The sequence below is a fragment of the Astatotilapia calliptera genome, chromosome 7, assembly GCF_964374335.1.
Source record: "Astatotilapia calliptera chromosome 7, fAstCal68.1, whole genome shotgun sequence".
Classification (NCBI taxonomy): Eukaryota; Metazoa; Chordata; class Actinopteri; order Cichliformes; family Cichlidae; genus Astatotilapia; species Astatotilapia calliptera.
The window spans coordinates 26,309,650-26,337,060 of NC_137428.1; the positions used below are offsets into that span (position 1 = coordinate 26,309,650).

At 40.9% G+C, this 27,411-nt stretch overlaps 1 protein-coding gene across 2 annotated transcripts; it reads right to left on the reverse strand.

Annotated features, from left to right (window-relative positions):
- kcnn2 (potassium calcium-activated channel subfamily N member 2) lies at positions 1-27,411 on the reverse strand. Of its 2 annotated transcripts, XM_080304319.1 has the most exons (8): positions 26,246-27,406; positions 25,750-25,845; positions 11,090-11,508; positions 10,673-10,814; positions 10,406-10,516; positions 10,200-10,327; positions 5,479-5,614; positions 1-2,055 (listed from the first exon to the last, which is right to left on the reverse strand). In XM_080304319.1, exons 1-8 carry the CDS (start codon positions 27,029-27,031, stop codon positions 1,780-1,782), a joined length of 2,094 nt encoding a protein of 697 aa, XP_080160445.1. In that variant the 5' UTR covers positions 27,032-27,406; the 3' UTR covers positions 1-1,779. The 2 variants fall into 2 exon arrangements, with proteins under 2 accessions (XP_080160445.1, XP_026029772.1); XM_026173987.2 differs by lacking the exon at positions 5,479-5,614 and having other exon boundaries at positions 1,871-2,055; positions 26,246-27,411.

Genomic DNA, 27,411 nt, shown 5'->3' on the forward strand with positions numbered 1-27,411 from the left:
TGAAATTGTATATTTTTATTGTTTAATTCTTTATCGTTTAAGTCGCATACAGTATAGTCTGTCATTGGTTTCTATGCTGCTAAAGTTTGTGGACGGAACATCTGTGTTTTGTCAACTCTCTGATTGATTTATTGGTTAATGAGTGAGCTGGTTGAACAAGACCTGTGATGGATCTCCTCTGACCCATGCAATGCTCTGTGAACCTTGGAACAGCTGTTTTAAAAATACACAACCATTATGGTCGTATACTGAGTAATAATGCATAAAAGGGTATGTTGGACACATCAGGAGATCTCACAGTTCATATGTAGCTACTGTGCATTAATGACCAAAGTGGATATATGAATAAAATCAGAATATATGTTAAATCAATTGTGGACCGTAACATTTCCAAGTGTAGTAAATGCCAATCACATTTACCAGCCCTGCTCTTCCAGCTCATCCCGCAGTATCATCCAAAGCGTATGCTGTAAACGATAGATGAAGTGTGAAGAATACCACAGTTTTTAAATCACACTGTTTGTTAATTATGTTCAGGAAAAAGTCTCACAGACAGTTTTATGTATCTTAACTCCAGTCCGAGATATCCTTACCGTGTGCTAGTTATGCTGAATCTGCCTCTTAATCGATCCCACGTTGTTGTTTGTTTAGTTTTAAGAGGTGTGCTTCTCCTCATTAAAGTATATAAAAATAGGCATTTACTTTTTAAAAGGTAGATATGGTTATGGTTTTGTTGTTCAGCATTTGATGGCAGCAAGCATAAAGAGCACAGGTAAAAGAAAAAAAAAAGGACAGGAGGTGAGACACAGCGAGACTGGGGGTTAATTAGTAAATGTATGATCACTCAGTAAGTTTCTAAAGACTTTTGCAGGTCTAAGATGATGCTTCTTTGTGAGAAACAGAAATAGGGCTTCGATTTGAATCATTAACACTAGCCACAACTCGATAATTGACAATAATAAACCCATGCCCAAACATTTAAAATGTTCTTCTTTTAATGAGCAACGTATCTTTATATCATATCTTAGTCAGCATTGAAGTGCATTGATTAAAAAGTAAGTGCAAGTACAGGTTCTGATGCATTCATTTTTACTAGAGGATTAAATTATTTGCAACGTGGCCCCAAAAAATAGTCATTCTACAGGGGCACTCTGCAAAGGAAAACCATTATAGTTGATGCTGTTTCTAACCTAAAAGATATATGCTGTTTTCCTCATTTCAAGCTTTTAAAGTTATCTCTGAGTGACAGTGTGTAGGAGCGATTTTCATCTGGCTTCTGCTGTCAGCTCACTCCAGTCCGTAAACCGCAGCATTTTTCCTCAATATCACTGCCATGCTCCCTGACTGATTTCTCAGTGGTTTCTCGGTTTCCTTTGAGGAACACAGAGACTGAATCAAGCCAGCAGAAGCACAAAGTCTGTGAGAAGCACTATTTTAGTGCAATAGTTTCACACTTGGTAACTCTGCTACCTAAAACTGGCTACCTCTGCATAGAGATGGAGAAGAGTTCTTATCACAGCCCCATCGATAGGCCTTTTAGTTGTTACTGAGGGAAGCGCCATTATTTTTATGTCACCAGAGCAAGGATAACAACATCTTTTGAGGTAATAAAAAAATAAATAACAGCATGAAGTTATCCATTAAAATGTATTGTCCCCAGTATCTTGGATTCTGTCATCAGAATTTGGATAATACTTATTGAAACCATAAGGCTTTACGATAAATGCAACTTGGCCATATGATGGCAAAAGTCTCCAGTGGAGGCGTTCCCCCTGGACTCTAGCTGCTCTCGGAGGAGGTGGGCGGTGCCGTGGAGGACGACCTCCGCCGGGACACTGACTGTGAGCGCTCAGGGCTGTGTTTGTCATAAGGCTGGAGCTGCACCTCCAGGAAGTCCCTGTGCTGCTGGCTGATGACCTGGCTGATGAGTCCGGGCAAAGCTTGCAAGTTACTCAGTAGAGTCTCCAGCTTCGTCTCCAGCAGGGCAATCCGTTTCTCCATGTCCTCCCCTCTCTCATTCAGGTCTGATACCATGTCATACATGATGTTCTGAGTCTGGAATAGGAGAGATAAAACAAGCTTATTGTTAACATTTTCAAACCGACGTTACTTTTGATGGACCACCAGAAAATTTATTATACATTAAAAAAAATAGGGAAAATGCATTTTCATCACATCAAGATGCACTGATAGTTCTGAAAAGAGAAGAAAGAAAACTGGTTACAAGAGGCTACGAGTGCTAAAGATTCACTGTTCAAACACATCAAAGTCAAAGTAAAGAATGACTTTAAAATAATAAGCTGATGTATATCTATTTGTACGTCTGTCTGAAAACAATACTCACATTCTGCCTGCAATTTCAATGTCAGAAATCGTGAATAAACATCAATGGCGCTATGCTGTGTAAAAGTGCAATAAAAGTTCAGCTAATATGATGCTTCCACAGTCTGAGTCAGATCTATAAAGCTCACAGTTTCAGATGTTACAGGCTTTTTTCACTGTATTGCACAATATTTGCTTGCTAAACCAAGATAGAAGGAAGAAAAAACTCACCATCACATTCAAAGTATTTTAGGATTTCATGTTTCTCTTAAATGACAACAAAAAATGTTCATGACTGAGTGCAGTAATGACTCGGATACACTCAACAGCCACTTTGTTAGGTACACCTGCTCCACTGCTTGTTAATGCAAACTTCTAATCAGCCAGACTGCTTTGAGTTGATAGGATGGCAACGGGAAGTCAAACAACTCCTCGTTACAGCTAAGGTATGCAGAAGAGCATCTCTGAATGAACAACATATTGATGAGCTACAGCAGAAGACCACACTGGGTGCCACTTCTGTCAGCTAAGAACAGGAAACGGAGCTACAATTTACTTGTAATGGTGTGGAGGATATTTTCTTGATACACTTTGGCCACTTAGTACCAAATGAATATTTAAATGCCACAGCCTAACTGAATATTGCTGCGGATCTTGTCCATCTCTTTATGCCCTTTATGGCCACAGTGTGCCCATCTGCTAATGGCTGCTTTCAGCAGGATAGTGCACCATGTCATGCTCCTCAAATCATCAAAATTGTACTCAAACGCCCTCCACAGTCATCACAACCTAATCCAATAGAGCACCTTTGGGATGTAGTGGGATGTGAGATTTCCATTATGTGCAGCCAACACATTTGCAACTGTGTGATGCTGTCATGTCAATATGGATCAAAATCTCTCAGGAGAATGTTTCCAACTTCTTGCTGAATCTGTATCCCGAAGACTTAATGCAGTTATGAAGGCAAAAAAGGGTCCACCCTGGTATTAGCAAGGTGCATCTAATAAAGTGTCCAGTGAGTGTATACACCTTACGCCACACACGAGATCAGCCTGTACAGAACCTGCATTATATGACAGGATGGTGATTGCACCAATGCTTCAGTTTATGTGTCAGGCTGCACGCTGTCGTAATACTGCACGGTAAGATGTTCCTGCGCAGGCTTCTTGAGCTGAATCAACAGTTCAGATTTTACAAACTGCTTTATGATACTGCCATTTTATCCATCTTGTCTGCAATGGCTTGTGTCTCACCCAGAGAAACCTTCACCATCCTTCAAAATAAGGTCAGAGGAACATTATTGGGAGCACAGTATCTACCGTAAACTGATCTAGAAGGGTGAATTTTATTTGGACAGTTTACAGGAGCTTTATGTTTTCATGCAGACCAGAGTACATTAGTTTGTGACCTTGAGGAGACAGGAAAGGTGCCTGCTGACTTCACATAATGCTCTTCTGATGCATCAGCCATCTCATAACAGGCTATTAAAAAACAACAACAAGAAAAGAAAAACAAACAAACACACAAACAAACAAACAAACAAACAAAAAAACCTCCATGAAAATTATATAACTACCGTATAACTACTCTTCTCTAAAACGGTTTGGGCTTCCAAAATAGTCAGCAACAGCCTAAGAAATTCATGTCACATTCCAGATGAGAAGTGGTGGTGAGGCTGCTGGAAGGTGGTCTCTGAGGTACTATTCAGTGCAGGACTAATAACCCCTGGCAGCTTAGAGGCGATGTCATCCATCACTTACCTTGTCCTCTTCTGATTTGAGGCGGGGATGATGGGATAGCTTGTTTATATGAATCAGTGAGGACTAAGGAAGCCATGACACTACTTAACCTGACAACTGTTGTTAGGGTTGTGCTATTAATATCAAATCAATCCAATAAAGGTCTTTTTCCTCTTAGTGTAATTAAGAAATGATTGCATCCAGGCACAGGCCTCCAAGTTTCAAACCGTGAAATGAAAGGAGAACATGCTCAAATAAGGTGGAATGGATGATAGAGAGCAAGAAAACCATTAGTAGATCATTGAGGAATATATGTGATGGAGCAAGAATACAGGTGGTTAATAGACATCCACTTGGGCTGTAATGTAAAACCGCAAATTGACATTATAAACCAATTTCTGTACAAGACGAGGGAAGAAGCGCGAGCAGAGTGGCAGAGATGGTTGTTAAAGCCACTTGAGTGAGCACTTTTGTAATTTAAGGATATGTACTGGAAAAAATGAAAAAGAAAAAAAAATCCTGTGGAAGGAAACTGCATTCAGCCAATGTCACATCGTTTATGTCACGCTGGATGAATAAACAGGGTCTGTATAAGTGACTCTGGAGGAGATAATGAAATAAGGGGATACGTTATGATCTGAGGAATTTCACTGTGCACTGCAGTGGCAATGCATCTTCCAAAAAGATATGTTCAGCTCTATTTAGCTCCGTCTTTCCACCGAGAGCGTGAAAAGACTGAAGCCACACTGCCCTCCTATGGTTGCAGACTCATACAACACTGGCCATAAGCCACCTTACTCAATGTCACGTCGCAGGTTTCCGTGCTGTTTTACAGCATGAGGTGATTAGGCAATATTAACTAATACCTTTCATGACATGCTGGCCTGAATCCAGTTTGACTGTGGTGTACTTTTGAATGTCAGAGTGCTCTGCTTTTCTCTCCTCTTTTTCTCTGCCTTTATTTCTGGCTGAATCATCAGATCACAGTGTGTCTCCCTTTCCAGGTTACTGTTTCTGCTGTGTCAGGCTGGCGCACTGCCTGGTCTTTCCCTAAGGTTTGTCGACTTCTGTTTAGTGCATCTGGAGACAAACATCAGAGAATACATAGAGGGAAAAACTGTGCCGGGTTTCTCATTACTCCCATTCAGTAATTTTTTTGTCCCGGGGACAGTGATTTACACTGCAAAATGAAGATGCGTTATTATTTCATACCCCAAGCAAATTGAATTCCAGGTGAGCGCAGTCAACCGCAATCAACACACAGATTGTAAAGCCTGTCTGTTTATTTGACACCTGTAGACTTTGATTTATATTAGAAAACACAACTAATTCAGCCAGTCAGCTAGCATGCATCGGATTCAGCCACACAGAGGGAGGAAACCTACAAAGGCAGCAGTGTACTGTTAGTCTAGCTTACCTTAGCAAGGTCCACTAGTGAGTTTGCTTGGTCATTCAGCTTGCGTTGCTCCATTTTAACACTTCTCAATCTGAACACAAGACCATTCAGAACCCAATAAATTAACGCTATTAGTGTCGATATGTTTTTTCTTTTTCTTTTCTTTTTTGTTCTTGTTGTAAATTTGTGCACACACAAGGCATACACATGAAGAACACTCCCAGGACATGCATGGGATATGTGTAGAGAATGCAGGGTTTGGAGGGGCAGTCTGCTTGGTTGAGCTGCATGCAAGTGGAAAGGAGACCACAGAGAAAGAAAGGGTGGGGGGGAGGAGAGGGAGCTGCCACGGGGGGTGAATGAAATCAGCTCTGCGTCCTACTCAACCAATACACACCACAAGGGAATGGGGGTGGGGGGTCATATCTGGGTACAGTGTAAACAGCATTTATCAAGTCCTACTGTATGTCTTCTTGACATATGAGATTAGAAAACATCAACAGCAAGGGTAAAAAGGTCAGCTGTTGTTCCTGTAAAGTTCCCTTCTGGTTAACTTTTTTCTCTTTACTATTCCCATTTAGTCACTCAGAGAGCCAAAAACATCACACACTGTTTTGTATTAACACAGAGGGTAAAGTTTAACCTTTAAACAGCAGCTATGAGCCTGCTTCCCTTTTGAGACTTTCCAATATTCCCATTAGAACAGAGAAAATCGTGTCATGGTGACAACTTTTTTTTTTCTTTCTTATTTTTTCTTCTCTCTTTTTTTTTAAGTGACAACTTAAAGAATCGTTTTAATTGTTAATTGCGGGCAGGAAATGAAAAGATTTTTCCAGAAACTCTCTTGTGGGCTAAAAAACCATGCAAAACGCTAATTTTTCTATCACCCAAAAATCCTACCTGCAAAGACTGAAAATTGCCTACTTTATAAAATGTGCTTAAATAATTTACAGCTCCTGTTTAATTATGCTACTGAAGCACCATTTTAAACTCTTCTTCTCAGGGGACTTAAAAACAGCAAAATGTGCACTATTGTAGAGTATTAGCCACGTGGCATCAACATATTAAAGAGGGTTTTTTTCCTTCCTTCTGAATCGCTTAAAAATAATAATACACCATTAATACAGTCTGATTCTTAGGTGATGATTGAGGGTCAAATTTTAAGATTGCTAAAGACGAAGAAATTCAAGAGTCTTCGAGGGAGACTGATATTTCATCGAGAAACTCCCAAATGTGCAGCGAAGACCAACAGAGAGTGCCACAGAAGCCACTAAAGAAAACTTCAAGCATAGGGCAAAAATGTCCTGCCACCTTAGCCCCATTATGCTTCATACAAAGAAGACTCTCAGACAAATGCAGAACAAATTTCAAAACATCACTCTTATATTCTTCTAGTTATAATGAAACAAATAAAGAAAAGAGCAGTGGTCTGCTCTAAATTACAGAAGATAATAGGTGTTCGGGGTTACATGGTTTTGTAGTTGACATGAGACCTGTTAGAAATATACATTTCACAATTGGAAGACCAATAGCTGTCAGAGGGCAGGTTGAGGTGAGGGCGAGAAAGCCTGCTGACCTTCTATTTTATATTCAAAGTATGTTTTCCACAATCAGTCACTGCTCATGGGCACTTCCCTTTGTGAACGGGCACTTTATATGCGGTTGGTGTTCATCGGGGGAAAACGGCTATGCTAAGCGTTTCAATCTCAGTTAGTGCTGCTCCACATTTTTTACCCTCTCAAGTTGCTTTATTTGTCATGACCTCCATTAAACTCATGGTGAAAAGAAATGCAAATTATTCTTCAAAGTAATGGATGGGTCTGACGTCTTCTTTTTTTACCCCCCCCGTCGCCCTTGTCCCTGCTGACCATTCACACTGTTGGTCACAGTTGCAGCCTCTCGAGCACAAACGGGATTTCTTCAAGGCTTTACCCTGACCTTCCTCTTAGGTCACTTCCCTCTTTGTTCAATTCGCTGATCTCTGAGCTAACAAGCGCTCACTGTCCTGCTTTTTTTTTTGTCCCCACTATGGTTCCTCCTTCAGCCTTGCGCATGGAAAAAGACTTCCTCCCCAAAGGGAGACATTTGATTTCACAGCCGTTATGGCCTAAAACATTCTGCAAGACATTTGGCTAGCACTTGTGTCATACCGTGCCTCTAGCACGAGTCATCCAAAGGACCTCAGTGTTGTTGTGTCTCCAAACTCTTCTTGCATGGCAGCTGCATGTCGTTGCTATTATGCTGTTTACCAGCCATGACAACAACAATGGACTGGCATCTCTGCTACTGTGTCATCCAACAGGGAAATGGAGGAAATGTAGCTGCAAATGTCGTAACAGGCGTAACAATGGTTCCACTTGCCGAAAGATGACCCTGAGCCCTGATCTGTGCGAGCGTGGCCGCTTGGGCGTATCGCATGACTTTTTGGGGTATCACAGAACGTACACGTCTGCAGGCTAATGCCACTCTGGTCGTCATCCTTCGGTAGGTGAAAGCACAGTCGATTGGAGTTTAATCAGTTGCTTTCTGATTAAAGATCAAAAGTCTCATCACATCCATGCAGAAATGGAAAGAAAAACACCCTCCATCATTGATAATTGAAATTCACTTAAACTGCATCTGTGGGTGTGTATACAATGTGCAGCGCATATCTGTTCACTAACAAGGTGCCTGTACCGGTGATTTAAATCAGACAAAGAAAAATGTGATGCTGTGTGTTTCGTCAAACTGACATGCCAACTAAGAAAAACACACTTTTAGCAGGTGTGACTGGGTTGTGTGAAGCAAAGATTTTTGAGGGATGAATTTCACTTATCAAATGAGGGAGTGTAATTTTTGTTTTTTTTTGGTAGTTATTGGGTTCAAGGACAAGCTCTCGTTAGCATGCACACAACAGGTCTGTATCTACATGAGAGGCGAAGACTTACTTTCGAGCTCTATTGCATTGTGTCGACACAAACAGGAAAAACAAAAACAAAACAGGAACAAAAAGGAAACATGAAGTAGACAAATGAATTATTACAATATCAGATAAACATAGTCAGATGGCAAACTGTGTTTGCTCACGTCTGGCTGCTGAAACCCTCATCGCTACACTGTCACCTGTGAAGAGCAGCCACCGCTTCTCCTGACTTCCCTCATCTTGAAACCAGTTTGTCATTTTACCCTGCGTGGACCGTTTCTGGTGGTTGCAGCTGTTTTTGTTCTCTGAATCTAATTTAGCCTTTTCTGGTCCTATCAGAAAGACAGTGAATAAAAGCAATCTTCCTGTTAATGCCGGCAAACCAGAAGTGTCTGTTTAACAACAGCTTTTACCCCCCTCAACTAATAAGGATGTGTGAGCAAAGTTTTCTCACTGTCTTACAACTTTGACCAGTAGAGGAAGTCAAAGATTGCTGTAGGCCTATTAAAAGCCTCCACTTGTTAATCCACTTCCTATTCTATATTAATTGCACGCCAGAGTTTGTCTGTCACACCCTGCGATTAGGCTACAGGCCCTACTTAAAACTCTCCCACACGAACCCCGTGAACACTCTGCCTCATAACCGAGACCGAATCTCTCTAACACAAAGAATGTGACCAGGAGATGTTGATACCACGCTGAGTGGTCGTTCTAAGCACACAGAGCAACGTGACTTTTCCCAACTGAATCTGGTTCTTTATAGATTGCACTTTAGCTCTGAGCCATTTCCATTATTAGGCTGTCCAAGAGAACAGGAGGTGGACATGAGAAGCCGTCATCAATGCCGCGAATCACCTGAACCCAACAGCAAGGGCATAATGACTCGAAAAGCAGCAACAATGAGAGAAAGCTATTAAACTGCAAGTCTGGATGCGGGTTGCAGCAGCAGCAGACAGTTTGTGTATATTTGTGTTTCCCTACCTTCCCAATAAACATCCGAATGCCGTTAAAACTTAAATGTGTGTCCAAAAGATTCACGAGCAAAGCAAAGTTGCACACAGTACACCATATATATATATGTGTGTGTGAATAAAACCACAGAAAGCAAAACAAACATACAAACAGAGGACATTTTTACTTGAGTATGAACAATATACCAGCGTATTTGCTATTATTTATTCTAATAAAGCGCCGAGGTGATTGCCAGTTAATGAAAGAAGCCTCAGTGTGGCTGTGCTGGTAAGCACTGTAAGCTGAAGGAAAACAACAGTGAGGTGAGGTTAAAATCAATACTGTTTTGGAGTGAGATAGCACTTTGGGGGTCCTTGGGGACCCACTAAAACACTAGCTGACAGGTGAATGTCTGAGCAAGCGCTAGAGGAGTAGAAACCGAAATGTGTCAGCCCTGAGGTCAGCCTGACATCTGACTCACAGCGAAGAAGACACACAAGAGTCAACCTGACAGCAAAAGGTGGAGAAATCGATATCATACTCCTGTGAATTCTGTAAAACCTGCATATTTTGAGGTAAAATGAACTTTACACAGAGTTTCTTTTTCATGATGCTAGTTTATGCCTTTTAAAAAACGGGTAAATGCTTTACAGGAATCTCCAATGAGTCATTGTGTATATATACATATATAACATTCAAACATCAGCAGAGGAAGTTGTGAAATCAGTCAAGTCAAAGCATGGTTATAAAAATACAAGATCCTCCAAATCTATGAGCACAAAGCTTTGCTACAGGTGTCAAACAATTCAGATTTCAGGTTTGTGTTGCTCTGGTGAATGAAATTGCTGAAGAAAAGTGGCGAGGTCAGGGTTAAGAGCACGGCACCTACTGGTGAATGGCTTGGAGAAATTTTCTCTGGTGCTTCCTGACTCTGGCGTGGTCCATCTTCCTCACCAGTTTAGTGTTCTTGTAGATGAGCCACGTCTCCCTGAGAACGTTCGCAGCTGTGTTTTTCACCTTAGGGTGCAAAAACAAAATTGCTTAAGACTGTAATGAAATAAAGCATCTATGACACCTTGCAGCGCTTTCACTTACTCTTTTGGTTAGCTGGGTGTCCATCATAAAATTGTGAACATGTTTTTCAGCTTTGGTTAATTCCAGTTTCTTTGCCACCACAGCCACCACCAAGGCAGTGCAGCCAGCGCCCTGGGAGCCAGAGAAAATATACAGCGTTCCTTTACTTGTCAATATTTTTCAGTCACGATAAATTAGCAGCAGATCGGCTGCTTTTACATAATTAATAAGAGTCTTTCAATAGTTTCACAAGCTGATAAAAAAACAAAACAAGCATCATAATCTCACCATAATGCCAGTCAGGAGGCAGACTCCTTTCCCACAGTACGTATGTGGGACCATATCCCCATAACCAATGGTAAGAAACGTGATTGAGATCAACCACATGGCTCCAAGAAAGTTGCTGGTTATGTCCTGGTTATCATGGTACCTGTAATGAATAATAAATGTATCAGACTGACACACCTTCATGCACCTGAACAAACTGCTACTTATTTCTTTTTTAAAAAAAATAGGTTTTAGCGACTGTAATGCCTAAAATCCAACGTTTCAGGACTCTGCAGTTTCATAATCTTTTCTTACAGCTTGTGTTAATCCTTCTATCTTGATGCTCAGACAGAGAGTGAGTATTCTATCTATTTTTAAGCCTTATCTATGTTTCATGCTGAGCAGCGCGGCATAGCATGAGAAAACTGATCCAGGCACCTCTCGCAGGCTCTCACTGTCCATGCAGCGATTATCCATAGCGAGATGGTGAAGACCAGCAGCACAGTGCCGGGGCAGATGGTCATGAGAGTCTTCATCACAAATCGCGTGTTAAAGTTAATCTTGTTGAGTGCACCGATGCTGCGGGACGAGGCATCGGTGAAGAGCTTGCTGTGCAGCAGCATGACGCGAGCGATGAGGTACAGGCGCAGGAACATGGGGATGGACAGGATGATGTCCACATCTGCATCCGTCTTGGATGCCACGTAGGAGTAGGCCAAGCGTGCCGTCCAGGTGAAGGTGTAGTTGCCTGGGATGGGGTGTATGGCGCACACCAGGATCTCCAGGCAGATGAAGAAGATGCGCTCGTATGTCATGGCTATCCTCCAGTCATCAGCTGCATTGTCCACCATAAATAGCTGCAAGGAAAGGGCACCATGAGAGTGATGAAGGGTAGAAAAAGCAATCAAACAAAAGGAAACAGCTGAAATTTTCATCATGTTGACACAGCACACTACAGGAAATCATTAAGCCCATTAAAGAGTAAACAGCAAATCGCCTCAAGCCATTAAATTACATTTTTTTTAAAAAAGAAACTGTGCTCAGAACATTTGAAGGAAGTGTAGCCAAAGAAAACGGAAAAGATTTCATGACAAGGGGAGGATGTTACAAGCTTTCAGATATTTACAGATATATACAACATCTAATGACCTCATCATGGCTTTAATGTCATATCTGTGTTTGTGAGCGCACCACACCAGGTGTGTAAGTTTTAATGCCTTAAGGAACGTTTGTTGCTATTTTTCCCATTTCCTTTAATGCCAAAGGTCTTTGTAACAAAATAAGACTGGGGCCGGGTCATGTTTACCACTGTGTTGCATCACCCCCCCTTTTTAACAACAATCTTAAAGCATTTGAGAACTAAAGCTTTGAAAGTCAAACGTTTCCCCATTTTTGCTTGATGTGGGGTCGCAGCTGCTCAGCTGTTTGACTTCAACACAGACTCACTGTTGCGATGTGTGTAAAACACTGGAAACCTCTGAGAAAGACTTCTGGATGGCAATATGTTCCTCTAAAACCTGCGTATGCCATTCAGCATTAAAGACGCTTTTGAAAATGTGGAAACCTTTGGTTGTTCTGACCACAGCAGAGTTAGTTTCCACCCCAGTCCATCTTAAATGAGCTTGGGTTCAGAGAGGATTTGTGTGTTTATTTTCTTTGATCTGAAAGCAGCTGAAAATGGGACTACTTATAAAAACGACTGCAGTTCTTAAACAGTTAATGCAATACCTTTGTTACAGCCATCGATTTAAATCTGAAAGTCTGCACTTCACCCACATCTCAATTGCTTGATTTAAAATCCACTGTGGCAGTGGACAACTTAACTGTTGGTACAGTAAACGGTTATTTCAGCATCAAATTTAAAAAACAAAATAGTCCAAAGACTTCAGATGTTCACTTATGATTGTAAACCAGTTTTCTTTAAAGTTTTACCTTTTCAACAAAACCGAGACATTTAAAGATTGTCAGGGCAGTATGGACTTTTTAAAGCTACTTTGACGTGAAAACTAAATAATGTAAAAAGAAAAAGAAAGCCAGGAAACGGCAGACTCATCAATGCTGTATAAAACAGCTTCTGCATACAATAAATTATTGAAATTTCTGGAATAAATGACAATCCTTAGTGTAAAGCATCTTAGTGCCTGTAGAATAAATTGTTCTGAAGATGACTGAAAATTTTGACTTCTTCATTAAAATGCATTAAAATAAAATATTATTACATCAGGCAATACATTAGCGGTGTGCAGTAAGCATTTTCAACTTCTAAGCAGTATACTAATGAGAACATCTGCCACCTCCACATAGCATTAGGTGCTGATCGCCTGGCCACCCTGACCAGAAGGCTGGCTGTCTCACTGGGGACTTCAGTGTGAGTGGATTTCAACACCTCCCATCGCTCTTCTCCACCCCGTCCTCTGTCATATATACGCAGGAGCTTTCTCACATGGTCATTCCTGCTGATGTCCCTTCACTCCTCTTTATCACTTTCTACAGCTATCTTCAACTCGTGTCCTCACACAACTACCAATATCAGCTCCTTCACAGTCTCCACTTCTCACGCTAAAGGTTGTAAACAGGCGATCTCAATTTTATACCTGTTGCTTTGTATTGTGAGGCTTGTAGATAAAAAGCGCTCCAAACTGTATTCCTCTCTCTGACACCTCGCACTGGTATCCCTTCTCTAATGCGCCCGCTCTATCCACTCAATCACATCAAGGTCCTGCGCCTGTACAAGCTGTCACAAGTGGCAGTAGATTTTTCACAAAACATTGTTGTCAGCAAATCCAATCGAGGTTTCCTGGCAGCTTTTTTTTTGCCATGAGAGCAGACGCCTTTATGAAGGGGGAAAAAAGAAAAGGAAAACTGCACTATTACGTGCCGTCCGAAACCTCCCTAATGTACTCGGTAATAAATTATGGGGTGTCCACTGACTTCTCAGGCTTAACTATGATATACAGTACAATGATTTTGCTTACAGCCCTCTGAAACAACATCCTGCACAGTTCTGTTCATCTTTCAGCTCAGAAATGTACAAGAATTATTAAAGTAAGAGGAACATCTTCACAATTTGTCCTATTAATGTGTTATATAATACTGAAGTATTTGTTTGCTTACTCAATGGTAAGAAATGAAAATCAAAAAATAACCCAGATATTTAATGGAAGGATTAGTTTCAGGTTATGTCGTAAGTCACAGAAAATGTATAGTTAAAAAAAAGTCATGATGCTCGCTGCAGAGGTTTTGTGCTGATCTTAATGCGAGAGAACAGCTGAAACACTGCAGTTACTGAGTCGGCAGAGCGTTAGCGAGTTTTTCTCTCTGTGCCATTCAGAGGCACTCGGTGATGCCGCTCTGTAACTTTATGTGGTCTGCAACTATGTCGTTGAGTTTCTATTGTTCATAAATGCACATGTTGCAGGGGCAACATCTCACAAGCAGTCAGGTCATCTTAAATGTGTCAGTGATATAACTCGAGAGGTGGAGCCATCAAAAAACCCTTTTGAGTTCTCGCTTGGCTTGGCTCCCAGTTAAATCTGGAATTGAATTTAAAGTCCTTCTCTTCCCATACATGGTCTTGAATAATCAGGCCCCATTTTATCTTAAACACCTCATATTAATGTATCATCCCAATAAAGCTCCTTACTCTCAGACCACTGGCTCACTTACAGGATAAAAGTAGAACGGGAGGCAGAGCTTTCAGCTTTGAGGGCCCGGTTCTGTGGAACCAGCTCCCAGTTTGGATTCAGGAGACAGAAACCCTCTCTTATTCTAAGATTAGCCTTATAACTTTAATTACTGATGAAGCATATAGTTAGGGATGAATCAGGTGACCCTGAGTGATACCTTAGTTATGCTACAATAGGTCTGGGCTGCTGGTGGATTCCCATGATGCATTAAGTGTATCTTCATCACTCACCTCTTTTAACGTGCTGTTAATGTGTTTATACATCACTCTGCATTTAATCATTAGTTATTATTGATGCCTGGCTCCACAGCATGTCTTTTGTCCTGTCCCCATCCCCCGAACTGGTCACGCCAGATGGCCGCCCCTCCCTGAGCCTGATTCTGCTGGAAGTTTCTTGCTATAAAAAGGAAGTTTTTCCTTCCCACTGTTGCCAAGTGCTTGCTCATAGGGGGGTTCTCTGTATTATTGTAGGGTCTTTACCTATAAAGTGCCTTGAGGTGACCGTTGTTGTGATTTGGCAATATATAAATAAAACTGAATTGAACTGAATAGGAGTAAAAAGATTTTAAAGAAAATTAGATGACCATTTTTAGAATAATTCATCATTTGCAGCACATAATATTAGTAAACATTGTATCTGAAGAAATCCCTACACACAAAGGACAACACTGAAAAACAAAACTGACTGGCAAAGAAAAAAACAGGTTACAGAAATGCTGCTGCATCCTCTGCTCGTGTAAGATGGACTGAGGTGAAGTGGAAAGCTGTCTGTGTTCTTATGTATCAAATTTTAAATTCATGCTTGAATTCACGCGCGCTGCTCTAACCAGGCTAAAGAGGAGAGGGACCGTTCGACTTGTTGTCTTGCTGTCAGGAAAGGCCTTATTTATTTGTGTAAGACAATGCCAGAGCCCATTCTGCGCAGAGTACACAGCACGGCTCTGTTGCAAGAGAGTCAGGGTGAAAAACTGGCCTGTCTGCAGTTCAGACCTGTCGCCTATTGAAAACATTGGATTAATAGGCAAAAAAAAAGACAACAAGAAGCAGCAAGAAGCATTTGATTTACAAAACTGCAGCAGCTGGTCTCCTCGATCCCCAAACATTTAAAGAGTGTGTTGTTAGAAACAGAGGAAAACCTGATCCTAACCTTTTTAAAATGTGTAGCTAGCATTAAAAATGTGGGTGTATTTTTCAAAAACAATTATATGCCTCTCTTTTAGCATCTATTACCTTGCCCTCGCACTTTTAATCATTTATATAGGACTTATATGATTTGCAAATCAGTCTGTCTTAAACTTTATGACAAATCATATGGTCATAATTTTCCGGACACTCTGGAGGCATACATCATGACTCGGCAGTTTGCCAGCTACTCTCCATTTAATTTGGAATTTCTCATTATAGAAGCAAAAAGAAAACTGTCCCACTCCTGAAAGGCTAATGGGATCACTGACCTAGATTGTAATTTTAGCTGTGACATGTTACCTAAAATGGAATCGCTGAAATAGTCATGTTTCTCACATCTTAAATAAAGCTCCCCATTCAAAGCGTTCATCTCAAGGACAAAGCCAGCGCGCAGAAATCAATAAGACTGCGCTACAGACGTGTACGAGTGCTCCACATGCTACAGTTCGACAGCTTCAAAGGGACTCCGAGACTACAGCTTCAGCTGCTTTAATGCAGAAACGGCACACTGCACGCTTATTATAGCTTCTGAGCCAAGAAATGTGCAGGAAATATCAGCTGTCAACAAGCCGGCACAGTACAACACCAGCCAACAACAACAGCAACAAGTCCGTGAATAAATGGTACAACAACCCCACGTAGCCTCTGCAGCTCATTTGTATTTATTCAGAAGCTACAATCAAAGTCCCCCGCCCTCCCCCAAACACAGAAAACACGTGAATTAAATTTTCAGCTGTGGTTGTTCCTATCAAATGAGCGACACTGAGCTCCTTTAACAAACTGACATCTGACAAAGAAGTGTGTAACTCTAACCACAGCTTGTCCTGTTCAGCTTTCCAGCTGAGTGTAATGTAGACATGGAAACACAAGCTGTGTCTCCACTCACACTGTGGTCTCTTACTTACAGAATTAGCTCTCTGAAAGAGGCTAAATCTATTGTTTGTACGCGGCACAAGCGACGTTTTATTTTACATTTTAAACAACAAACCGGTCGTGTCAAAAGCAGTTACAAAGTTTGTTACCTCCAAACAATGTAATTAAACATTTAGCAGGAGCTTGCATAAGGAAAGCCTACTTGGTGAGTAAAAGCAATTATGGTAATGGATGACCTGAAATACAATACTCATGGGGCTTTAACCGCACAGCATGAAATATTTCATACTCGCTGGAAAACCATGACAGAGAGGCGGAAGAAACTGCATCTATGGATGAAAAATATTCAACTGTGAGGTTTATTTTTTAAAAAAAGAAAAAACTTATGTTAACAGTGTGAAAAACAAAAGCCCTGATGAGAAATAGAAGGTTAATTATTTACAGCACAGATGGTTTAAGTACTATAAAAACAGGCTATAAATATAATAATTTCAGTTACATCATAGTTACATTTTTTAATGTTAAGAATGAAAATATGAAACAATTAATAGAGGTTCAAAAAAACAAATGAGTCCACAAGTAAATCTTGTGGTGATCATTAAATTATTATTACATTTTTTATTTTATTTACATATAGACAATTACATAAATGAAAATTATAACCACAGAGACATGATTATTAAAAATATGTCCAACCTAACATGAGAATAAAATAAAGGCCTGTGACTTGAGAAACATACCTGAAAGTTTATTTTTAAGATAAAGAAGGTAAAAAGAATCTATTTCAAGCGGTAAGAGCGCCGCATCTTAACCTCGTACACAGTGGATCATTAAGATTTGAAGATGAAACAGAGGCACAGCTAGAATAGAAGAAATCATTTTTCTTTTCAAAAAAAATCTTGTGCATAGACTTTCTTTGTCGTGCTCACTGTGTGGAAATATGACATTTAAATACGGTTAATCTTTTGTAAAAGTGGCAGAAACTTTATCAGGTGTCAATTAGCAACCTAGTTGCTAAAATCAACTTGTTTAATCTGCTCAAATGCTACACGTGTATGTTACTTAGCGTACACTTGTTAACCACTTTATTAGGTACATATGTTCAAATGCTCGTTAATGCAAATATTTCATCAGCCAATTGCATGGCTGCAGCTCAGTGCATTTAGGCTTATAGACAGGGTCAAGATGACCTGCTAGAGTCAAAACCGAACGTCAGAATGGGACTGCAAGAAGATCTATGTGACACTGAATGTGGCATTGTTATCGGTGCTAGATGGGTGATGAACAGGCAACAAAAACTCAAACAACTGCTTGTTACAACCAAGTGATGCAGAAGAGCATCTTTGAATGCACAACATGTGAAACCTTGAAGCAGATGTGCTACAGCAGCAGAAGATCACAATGGGTGCCACTCCAGCTGGGAAACTAAGGCTATAATTCGGCTCACCAAAAATGGATAACAGAAGCCTAAAAAAATGTTGTCTGGTGATGGTAGAGCCAGAAATTGGCATAAACAAGTTGAAAGTGTGTATCCATGCTGCCTTGTATCAGCAGTTCAGGTTGCCGAGCATGTACTGGCTTGAGGGATGTTTTTTTGACACACATTGGACCCCTTAGTAACAGCGCCGGTCTACCTGAGTATCTTGGTGACCATGTCCATCCCTCAATGGCCATAGTGCGTGCACCCATCTTCTGATGCCTGCTTCCTACAGGATAAAGCTCCATATCACAAAACTCAAATCATCTCCTGATCATGGTTTCTTGCATATGACAGTGGCCTCATATGACCCACACAGTCACAATCTAATAAAGCACAAAGATGGGAATGTGGAGCTGAAAAATCAGCAGCAGCTGTGTGATGCTGTCATGTCACTATGCTTTAAAATCTCTGAGGAATAATTCCAGCACCTTGTTGAACCTGTACAATGAAGAATTAAAGACGTTCTAAATATAAAGGGGGATCTAACCTGGCATTAGCACCTGGTACCTAATATAGTGGCCAGTGACATTTCTAATTAGCACACAGTACAGCTCAGAGTGATGGGAATGCCATTAAGTCTGTGAGGTTATAAACTAAAGGATCAGGTAAAAAAAAAAGAAGAAGACAAGACCTTAATGGCATTAGATTAAAAGCTAAGGAGTCACTAAATATATTTCAGTACATCCTGGGGGAAAGACAAACATGTGCACTTTATTCAGTGGCAATCCATCCAATAGTTGCCCAGACATATTATTTGAATGTGAACTGTGTGTGGGGTCACACAAGAGATTAGGATTTATCCTTATCTGCTCAGTATGAATGCCTATAATAAAGTTTCATGGTCGTTCCTTTAATAATAAAATGGCTAAAAATTTAGTCACAAAAATAATAGATGAAAAACAGGCCTTTAAATTCTTACAATCTATATTCATCACATGGATATTGAAAGACACGTTTGTTTGTATCTATATATGTGTCCTAACCTTAACTGTGTGCCTTTATTCTAAAACAGCTCTCTCCAAAATCCCCACCTTACCTTAGGAAAAAAAACCTAAAATCAGTTCAAGAGCACAGACGTTAATCCCCTGCAATGTACAACAGAGCCCAGGGAACAGGGCGCCAGCCTGTTTCTAACTCGGGCCAAATCAAAGCATCAGCGGTTTCTCTTTGACATTCATCTTGTTTTCTGATGGACTTAAAATACAGTCTAATCACTCAGAGTGCATGCCCCTTTCCCATCATCGAAAAGGCTTCTTCATGTCAGTCTGAGAGACAGCACAGCCGAATATGTCTTGAGCTCATTCCCTGCCTGCCGATGTCCTGTGTCTGCACTGTGCAGCCCCGGAGGAGCTCACCTGCGCTGCTAGCTGGGTTGGTTACTGGTTTCACTACTCTCAATATAACTAATGGAGTGCAGCTCAATATTTAATCTGTGTAATGTGTAGATGGGAACATATATCTTGTCACTGAGAATGAAATCACTCAATCTCATTAGTGAATTAGGTTGAGAGGTTGAGAGGTTCCAATTAGGCATTAATGCAATGCTTTATTTATGATATCAAAGTGAGCCACTAAGAGGCCAGTTTGCAGAATAAATCTGAAGCTTTTGCAAATTCTGTTTGCTTTCGCTTCCGAGATTAAGTCTCACATTTGCATGTGCAATTTTTCCATTCGAGCAAAGTGAAACATTTCTGAGCCAAAGTAAAAGCTTGTATAAATCTTTCTTTAAAGTGCTGTGGCTGCAGCCAAGTCGCCACACATTAATAATCTACATTCAGCTGCATGTTTGGAGTCACACACACGCACAAAAAGAGCAATTTCATAAATAATCTTCAGGATCCTCAACTCTATGGGTGGTTTGGTATCTGTGCCCTTGAAAGGCGGTACGTTCAGTGAAAACATTGAGGTCACCAGCCAGTGGTGGTTATCTGACTCCAGTCTGGAGTCTCAGGTAGAGGACAGATTTCACTGTGAGAAATTTAGAGCGTCTCCTGCAGTTACACCATATCTCTGACACATACGCAGCACTCAGGGGCAATCTGCAGAGCACAGCCAAGTTTGGCTTTGGCAGAATTTTGCTGGCACAGTTTGGGTGACGCGTTGTTGTTTTATCTTTTCCGCTGAACCGAAAAATGTAATATTGCGCGACTGTGAAACATCAGCGCAGACCCTTATCGCAAAAGTACACATCAAAGACAAAAAAAACCCCAACCCAGCCCCCAAAGCATTTTGCATTAGTTTAAGAGAACTCAGCAGAACTGTCATCACAAGTTAGAGTGACACAGCAGTGGCCTTAACACAACACTTTGATGTGAGAAGAAGAGGGAAACTTGCAAAATGTCAGTTTGTGTTCGCTTAGAAAAACAGAGAGAACTCATCAACCACCTCAGCAGCTTGCAGCTCATATCAGACTCTGACAAGGACAAGTCAAAGTTAGGAAAGAGCTACACACTCAATGCAGCTGTGTTAACTTCCACAACACAGCTGCATTGCCTAACTAAGAAGTCTAAAAATTACTCATCTGGAAATATTAAGGAGACGTATAATGAGATTCATGCTTCCGGCTCTTTATCAAAGCTGGTGTGTAGAGGGAGGAATACATATAATTTTCCTTGTGGACACTAAAAACAAAACAAAAACTAAGGACAAATCTTTTTCTTTTTTTTTAAGCACACTCAGCTCAGTAGGTCACTCCTCACTGCCAATGCAGCACAGCAGTTGTATCCCTAAACAAATGACAGCCTGTGTCCGACCTCTCTCCTGCCTGCTCAGAGTGACCTTTTTTTGAGTTTTCAGTCACTCTGCGCAGAACAAACTCTGTGTTGTGGAAATCAGAGAGCGCAGACTTTACCGAGCTTGACAAGTAAATCAGTTTTAAGGGGCTAGAAGTGGTGGGGAAACCATTTCATCACCCTGACTTATGCCTCTACATCTGACAGGCATCTGTGAGTACACATGGATGTGCATGCATAATCTACTTCACTGCAGGAACAACATTTCCCACATGGCAAAGTGCACTTTAGAAACAGCAATTCATATTGCAACATTGCAAACACATTAGGCTCTCGTAGAGGCGTAAAAATGAAGCGCGGGGATGTGGATGGGGAGGGCGTGTTAAACCTAAGAACATTGCATAAAACCGAATAACACAACAGCTGACAGAGTGCTGATGCAGTAATGCTAAATAAGGATTCAGTCGATGGGTGTGTTTGTGTTTTGGTGGGCGCGGTGGTTTTCAAACTTTTTCTCCAGGGGACGTCATTTGCAGATAGAAAATAAAAATATTTGGGTTGGTGAAGCTCTACATGGGAAATCTATCATTTAAAGCGATTAGTTTCTGAACTCAGGCTCTAATGTCAAATATTTGGAGTAGCCACCCCTCATTTCTTTACATTTTGTTAGGAAAATGGGAAATAGATGCAGAAATTGTCTAAACAAATATAGAAATAGAGCTTGAACTCTTTTAGACAAGCTTTCTCATAATTACTTTTGTCTTCAAGAATAGTTTCCAGGCTTCTTGTTAAAGCGCTGCTTTGGATGCTGACATGGCAGAGCCTCCACTGTGTTTACAAAAGGCTGTAGACACTCTTTGCATCAGACCTGTTGCCACTGAGACTATTTCTGATGAGTCTTCAGTGAACTGTACACGAGTAAACTGGAGTGTCAGATGCATCTTTCAGGTCCTGCGTCAGGTCTTTGTTGGATTTTTTTCCAATTTGTCAAGGACACAACTTCCAGAGCTGTAGAGAGTTTTTTTTAGACCTGCCACTTCTTGTTTTGTCCTCCACTGCCCTGTTTCCTCAAAATTTTAAAGACACGCTCCACAGCATGCTGAGTTATGCCAAGTTTTCGATTAATAGCTCTTTAGGAATCACCTTTTGTTACAAAAATCCTATTTTAAGTCTGCCAAACTGGTTCAGCTAAAGAAACGGGAACAAAGGATGAGCTTTTGTGACAGGCTGCTAGCAACAAAGTGTCTAACAACTCAATTCAATATTCATTCTTTGCTAAGTTGTGTGTTATGTGTAGACACAACACCGGCTGATCCTTGAGTTAGGTGTTTTTTAATACTTGAATGATTCATGCAGTAGGTAAAAATATTCCTCTGAAAATGGGCAATGTCCAAAGAAAATCTTTAAAACACCTCCATCCTGGAGAGCTATTGTTCAAGAGCACTTTAAAAAATTACACATCTTGTTCCTTGGAAAGAAAATATGAAGCAATTGTCGTTGGCTTTTGCATTGTAGTGCACATTTACATTGACTTCATTCATGGGAAAATACTGTACTTTTTGCTTTGCTACACTTACTACTTGGCAGCCTTTATGTGAGGTAAACAAAACATGGTCAAAGACAGAATGATTCAACTATCAGAAAGTTAGTTGGCAACTGATTCCTCTTTAGGTTTAGACTATTTGATAAAACACGAGTTTTTAGATGTTACGTTGTTCATTTCTTTGCAGCGAAAGCTTCTACTTCTGATATTTTAGGTAAACTTCCTAATCACATTAATAGATACATAAGAAACACTTTCAGTAGCTTTACTTTCAGCTGAGCTTTTAAAATGATTGACTTTATATGATTTTGTACTTTGTTGTTAATACTTGTATAGCATCTGATAACCTCTTTGCCACTGCCAGATTTCCCTGTGTGAATTTACAAATCACTGAAAATTTACCAGTCAGTAGTCGTATTCTTCCACCTGTTAAAGTAATGTTTCTGACTTTGGAGAAGCTTTTCTCAAAAGACTTTCCAAAACTGCCAGTTAAGCAGATAATCAAGTTAAAAATTAAATGCCAAATTAAAAATCAAGAACCCCCCTCCCCCCCAAAAAATTCTCTTGTTTCAGCTCGTCTGGTGTGACAATTTGCTGGTTTTTGTTTGTATTACATCACTGTCAGTGTTTGCAAGCATTGTACAAAATCTCTGCATTTAATAATGGAAAAAAGGCTAATTCAGCACCAATAAATGACTCCAGATTATTTAGAGATATAGTGAAGACTTAATGATATAAAATCTGAAGTAACATGATGTCACGTAGAAAAATGCGCATTTAAATCCATCCATCTCCATCAATCCTAACTGCAAAGACACTAAAGTCCAGGTGAAACTGGACATACACACTGAACATATCACCAGTGCATCACATGACTAATATCTACACCCAAACCAGTTTAGAATCACCAGTTAACCTAACATGCATGCCTTTGGACATTTGCACTCAGCACAGTGCCTGCAGGTGACCAGGTTCAATCTCAAACCTTCTTGAAGTGAAGTGAATGTGCTAACTGTTGTATCACCCCAATTTAATCATCTATCAAAATATTGGCAATGGTAAAATTTGCATTGGACAAGTTTATGTCGTTCCTAATGCACCCGACGTAGCACCTCACTGCTAATAAAAAAGTCAACCTTCAATCAGGATTTTCAATTTGGGGCATTACACCTTCATTTAGTCCTGATATTTAAATGTTTAAGGATTCAATCTGGAGTCTGTTTCAGTTTATCTTCCTTAAACAAAAAATAAACCGAAAGAAAACAATCAGTTTGTTTTTTTCACAAGTGTATTGAGTAGCAGGCAGCACACGGACAGAGAAAATCAGAAAGAAAAACACATTTTATCAGCTCTCTCCGGTCTCTCTCTGTTCTGTGTGCTTGTGTGTACTTGCGTTTACCATCAGCAAGGCAGATTCAGAATTAATTCAGCCGTCTACACATGTGCATGTGTACGTTTTTGAAGGCACATATGTCAATCTGCAGGAACCAAAAAAGCCACAACTGGCACAAAAAACAGCAACAATTGACACAAAAGAGCCTCAGGCAAGGAGGGATGGGAGCAGCTGTTGTGGTGGATGTTGAAGTATAACAGTGTGAACTGGATTTAAATAGTGAGACAAAGTCAGTTCCAGGGACTGGTTACTCCCAAAGGGAATGTGATGAATTAGAGGACAGACCTTCTAATCAACTTGTATATTTACAGAGCAGGTCTAGTGAGTAAGACTGCGGTGACTTGATAATGTTTTCTGACTCATCAAAGTGTTCCAGCTTCTACTTCAGTCAGCGTGAATATGTGGCGAATTGCAATAATCAGCTGTGAAGAAACAACTGCCTTAATAAAGTTTTCTAGGTCAACAAAGGAGGAAATGTCTTTTATAGCAAAAAGAGAGCTATGCGGGGTGAAAAATGTTGTGGATATTGACGTGACTGTCAGAGGGGACTTGATCAAAGATGTCTGAGCAGCCTGCCTGTGTGTTAAATATGCATCTGCTGACAATTAAAGGAATGGAAAGAAATCCTTGCTTTAGAGCTAAAATAATCACTTGCGCTCAGGAAACAGCGGTTCCTCAGAGTCATTTTAAGCAGAGAAAAGAGATTTCAACTTCTTGAATCCATGTTTATAATATACAGATGTGTTGCTGTAACATTGCAGCAAGGATATATATACATAAAAGTAGTCTCAGCGTCTCAGCAAACTGGTTTCCTGTGAATGGGAACAATAACCGCGTGGCTGATGCAGGACTAATTTGATACCTCTACCTAAATAGAAACATGCTGTGTACAAAGAATGTCTCTTTACATCAAAACTAAATTGTTACACCGGTCGGCAGCTGCATAAGCAAATGGTGAAAAAAAGCTCTGTTTATGGATTTATTTATTTGCTCTGTATTTTAGCAGAAATATCCAATGGCCAAAAAAAAGAGGAAGAAGAAGAAAAAAATGGGTTTGATACTTTCATACCAACGTATGATTTTCTTTCTAATTTATACACAGATCCTGGGAACCATCTGCAGGGGAAATGAAACAGCTTCTGTTGTACGGTGAAATATGATAATGATGCCTTTCTACCATCTCTTATGAAGAAAGGTTTACAATGAGAGATCTCAAGGCAGTGACACATTTTACTGTTGGGCTATTTTAATGACTGATCCTCTCCTGGGGTTTGTAGCTGCTAAATATACCAACAAAGCTGATGAAGATTCTGTTTGCCAGATGCAAGAGGTAAGAAGTGATGTTTTATCAAAGTGTAATGCACTATTTCAACAACAAAATGAGGCTACGTCTTGAGTTTGAGACTATAGACTGGCAACAAAGTGAAGAAATAAGGTCAGATGAAAACAGCTGGATCAGCTTTTACAGTTCAGCTGAAGGCATTTTTAAAATCACCCTCTTGTGCAAAGGTAAGAAACTCCATTAACATGATTAAACATGGCGTTGTTTAGTATTTGAGAAAATGCTTGGGTGGTGTTTCTTTTAAGGTGAAGCTTTTCCCATTTAGGTGAATTTAAAAAGAAAGAGACAGAAACACATCAGGCACATGGAAGCTGTCTGGCATGCAACGGAGGCCCATGCTGCAGGAAGTGAAAATTTGTGGCAAAGACATGAGTACTGAAGCACAGTAATGCAACAATGCTCCGAGGCATGGTCATAAAACTGTCATGTTGGAGTATCTCAGGCTAATAATCATTCATCCACTCAACCCTGCGAGGAGTTCCTTAATCTTCCCAATATCTATAATGAACTGTTAATGCGGCTTCAATAGCTGATGATTAGGCCTACAACAGCACCAGTGCAACAACCTCTCCCATCATTTACACACTCACAGGGCTGCAGAAAGTCTTTGATTCTTTGAAAGAAAGAAAAAAGATGGCAAAGAAACAAACACACCTTTCACATGTTTCACAATGTTCATGCATTAAATGCACAAAATACTTAAATCTGACACTAAATGAGCAGCAATGACTTTAAAATCAACCTGTAACAGTGTAAAAGAAGGGGAAAAGTGTGCAGAAATACAGCAGATTAGACATAAAACTGATAAAACATGCTTTGATTAAAACAAAAAACAAAAAACAACAACAGAGTGCATCAGCATTACCTGTATCTCCCTTGCATGGTAGATGATAATCAGCCCCAGGAGAATGATTGTAGAAAGGCTTATCAGGCATTTTAGAGCTAATGAATATAGGGATTCCTGCAAAAGAGCAAGGACAGTAAAGTCAAAGAAGACACAACAACATGACAGAAGATCTTGTCTTACATGCTGGAGTAACTCCTACTAATGTGCCAAAATAAATAAATAAGTAAGTAAAAACGGCACGATTTAGCTTTTTAGGACACAGTGCAACAAATTCTAACATTGCAGCTTCTTCTCCCATTCATTTTTTTGGAGGTGATGGTGGTGGGGGGTCCCCTTCATGGCTGGACAGCTGTGGGCCTTTTGGCCTGCGTGCCTGGGACCTGCCTGAGAACACTTTATCCTACCACAAGTTGTTTAACGTTAAAAACACTTGTTTCGTGAGTCACATGTCCCCTAAATCAACTCTAGCCTACATGGGACTGCGAGGCACGGACTTTGAGTGGGCTATACGCACCTTTCCATACGCTCCCCATGAGAGTTCAGTCTCTATAACCATAACAACGATCCCAAACATCCCAAAGATTAAAGCATAGTCGCTGAGCCGTTTCCTTTTCTCAAACAAGGCCCTCCTGTGCCCCAGCTTCTCCCCAATGTTCTGGTTCTTCTTTTTACCCGATTTGGCCCCGCTGTGGCTGCAGCCTCCCCCTCCGTCTCCCGATGCGTAAGGCATCAGGGTGCTTGAATTATTCTCCGGCTTGGATACTAAAGTGTCCGACGCATCTGCGGCGGAGATGGGCTGCAAAGGCTGGGACTCGGAATCAAACTCGTGTATGTTTCTGCGGGACGAGCTCAAGTTGCTCAGCGGCCGCATTACGCCGCCGTTGTATCTGCAGCTGCTCATGGCTATTTCATTGTAGGAGTTACTGTCTTTGTGGCTGCTGCCCAGGCTGCCCCGCTGCCTATCGCGGCAATGCTGCTGCTGCTGCTGATGGTGAGGATGATGATGATGATGATGTCTGGATGAACTACCATGACTAGAAGGTGTGAACTCGCAGACACTGTACTGGCAGCCTTGCCTCGAAGACGTTTCCGAAGGTGCCCTTAAAGTTCCCACAGTGGCCGGCGACGTCCCGCGAAAGACGAGGCTTTTTCTCGCATCACAGGTGCAATTATTGCAGGTGCAGCATTGGTCGTGCTGCTTGCCGAGGCGATCCTCGCGTCCGCAGTAGTGCTGGTACTTACAGTGCTGGAGCTGCTGCTCTGGGAAGAAATCGTTCTGCAGCTGTAATGGGGTTTCCATGTCAGTGCTGCTTTTTAAAGCAGCGACCAGGCGCCACAGAGCCCCCGACAAAGGGCGTCACGGTCCTTACGGGAGGACAGAGCTGCTGCATGAATAGATCCATTTCGGCTCCGGTAGATGTGTGAGAGGAGCCTCCGATTGGGCAGAGGGGACCAAAACAACTGTCTCGACGTCATGAAAAGGTTGCAACCACAGGAACTGAAGCCCAGCCTCGTTTCATTCTCATCAATATAAGCGAGTGAATTGTTGCTTCCCCCCACCTGCACTGTCACACCTTTACAAAGACACACAGGGAAAACTTACTCAAGGTGTGTGTGTTTTTTATTTCTCATTATTTCTATTGATTTGTGAAACATCCCTTGATCAGTGCAGCTCTGCTT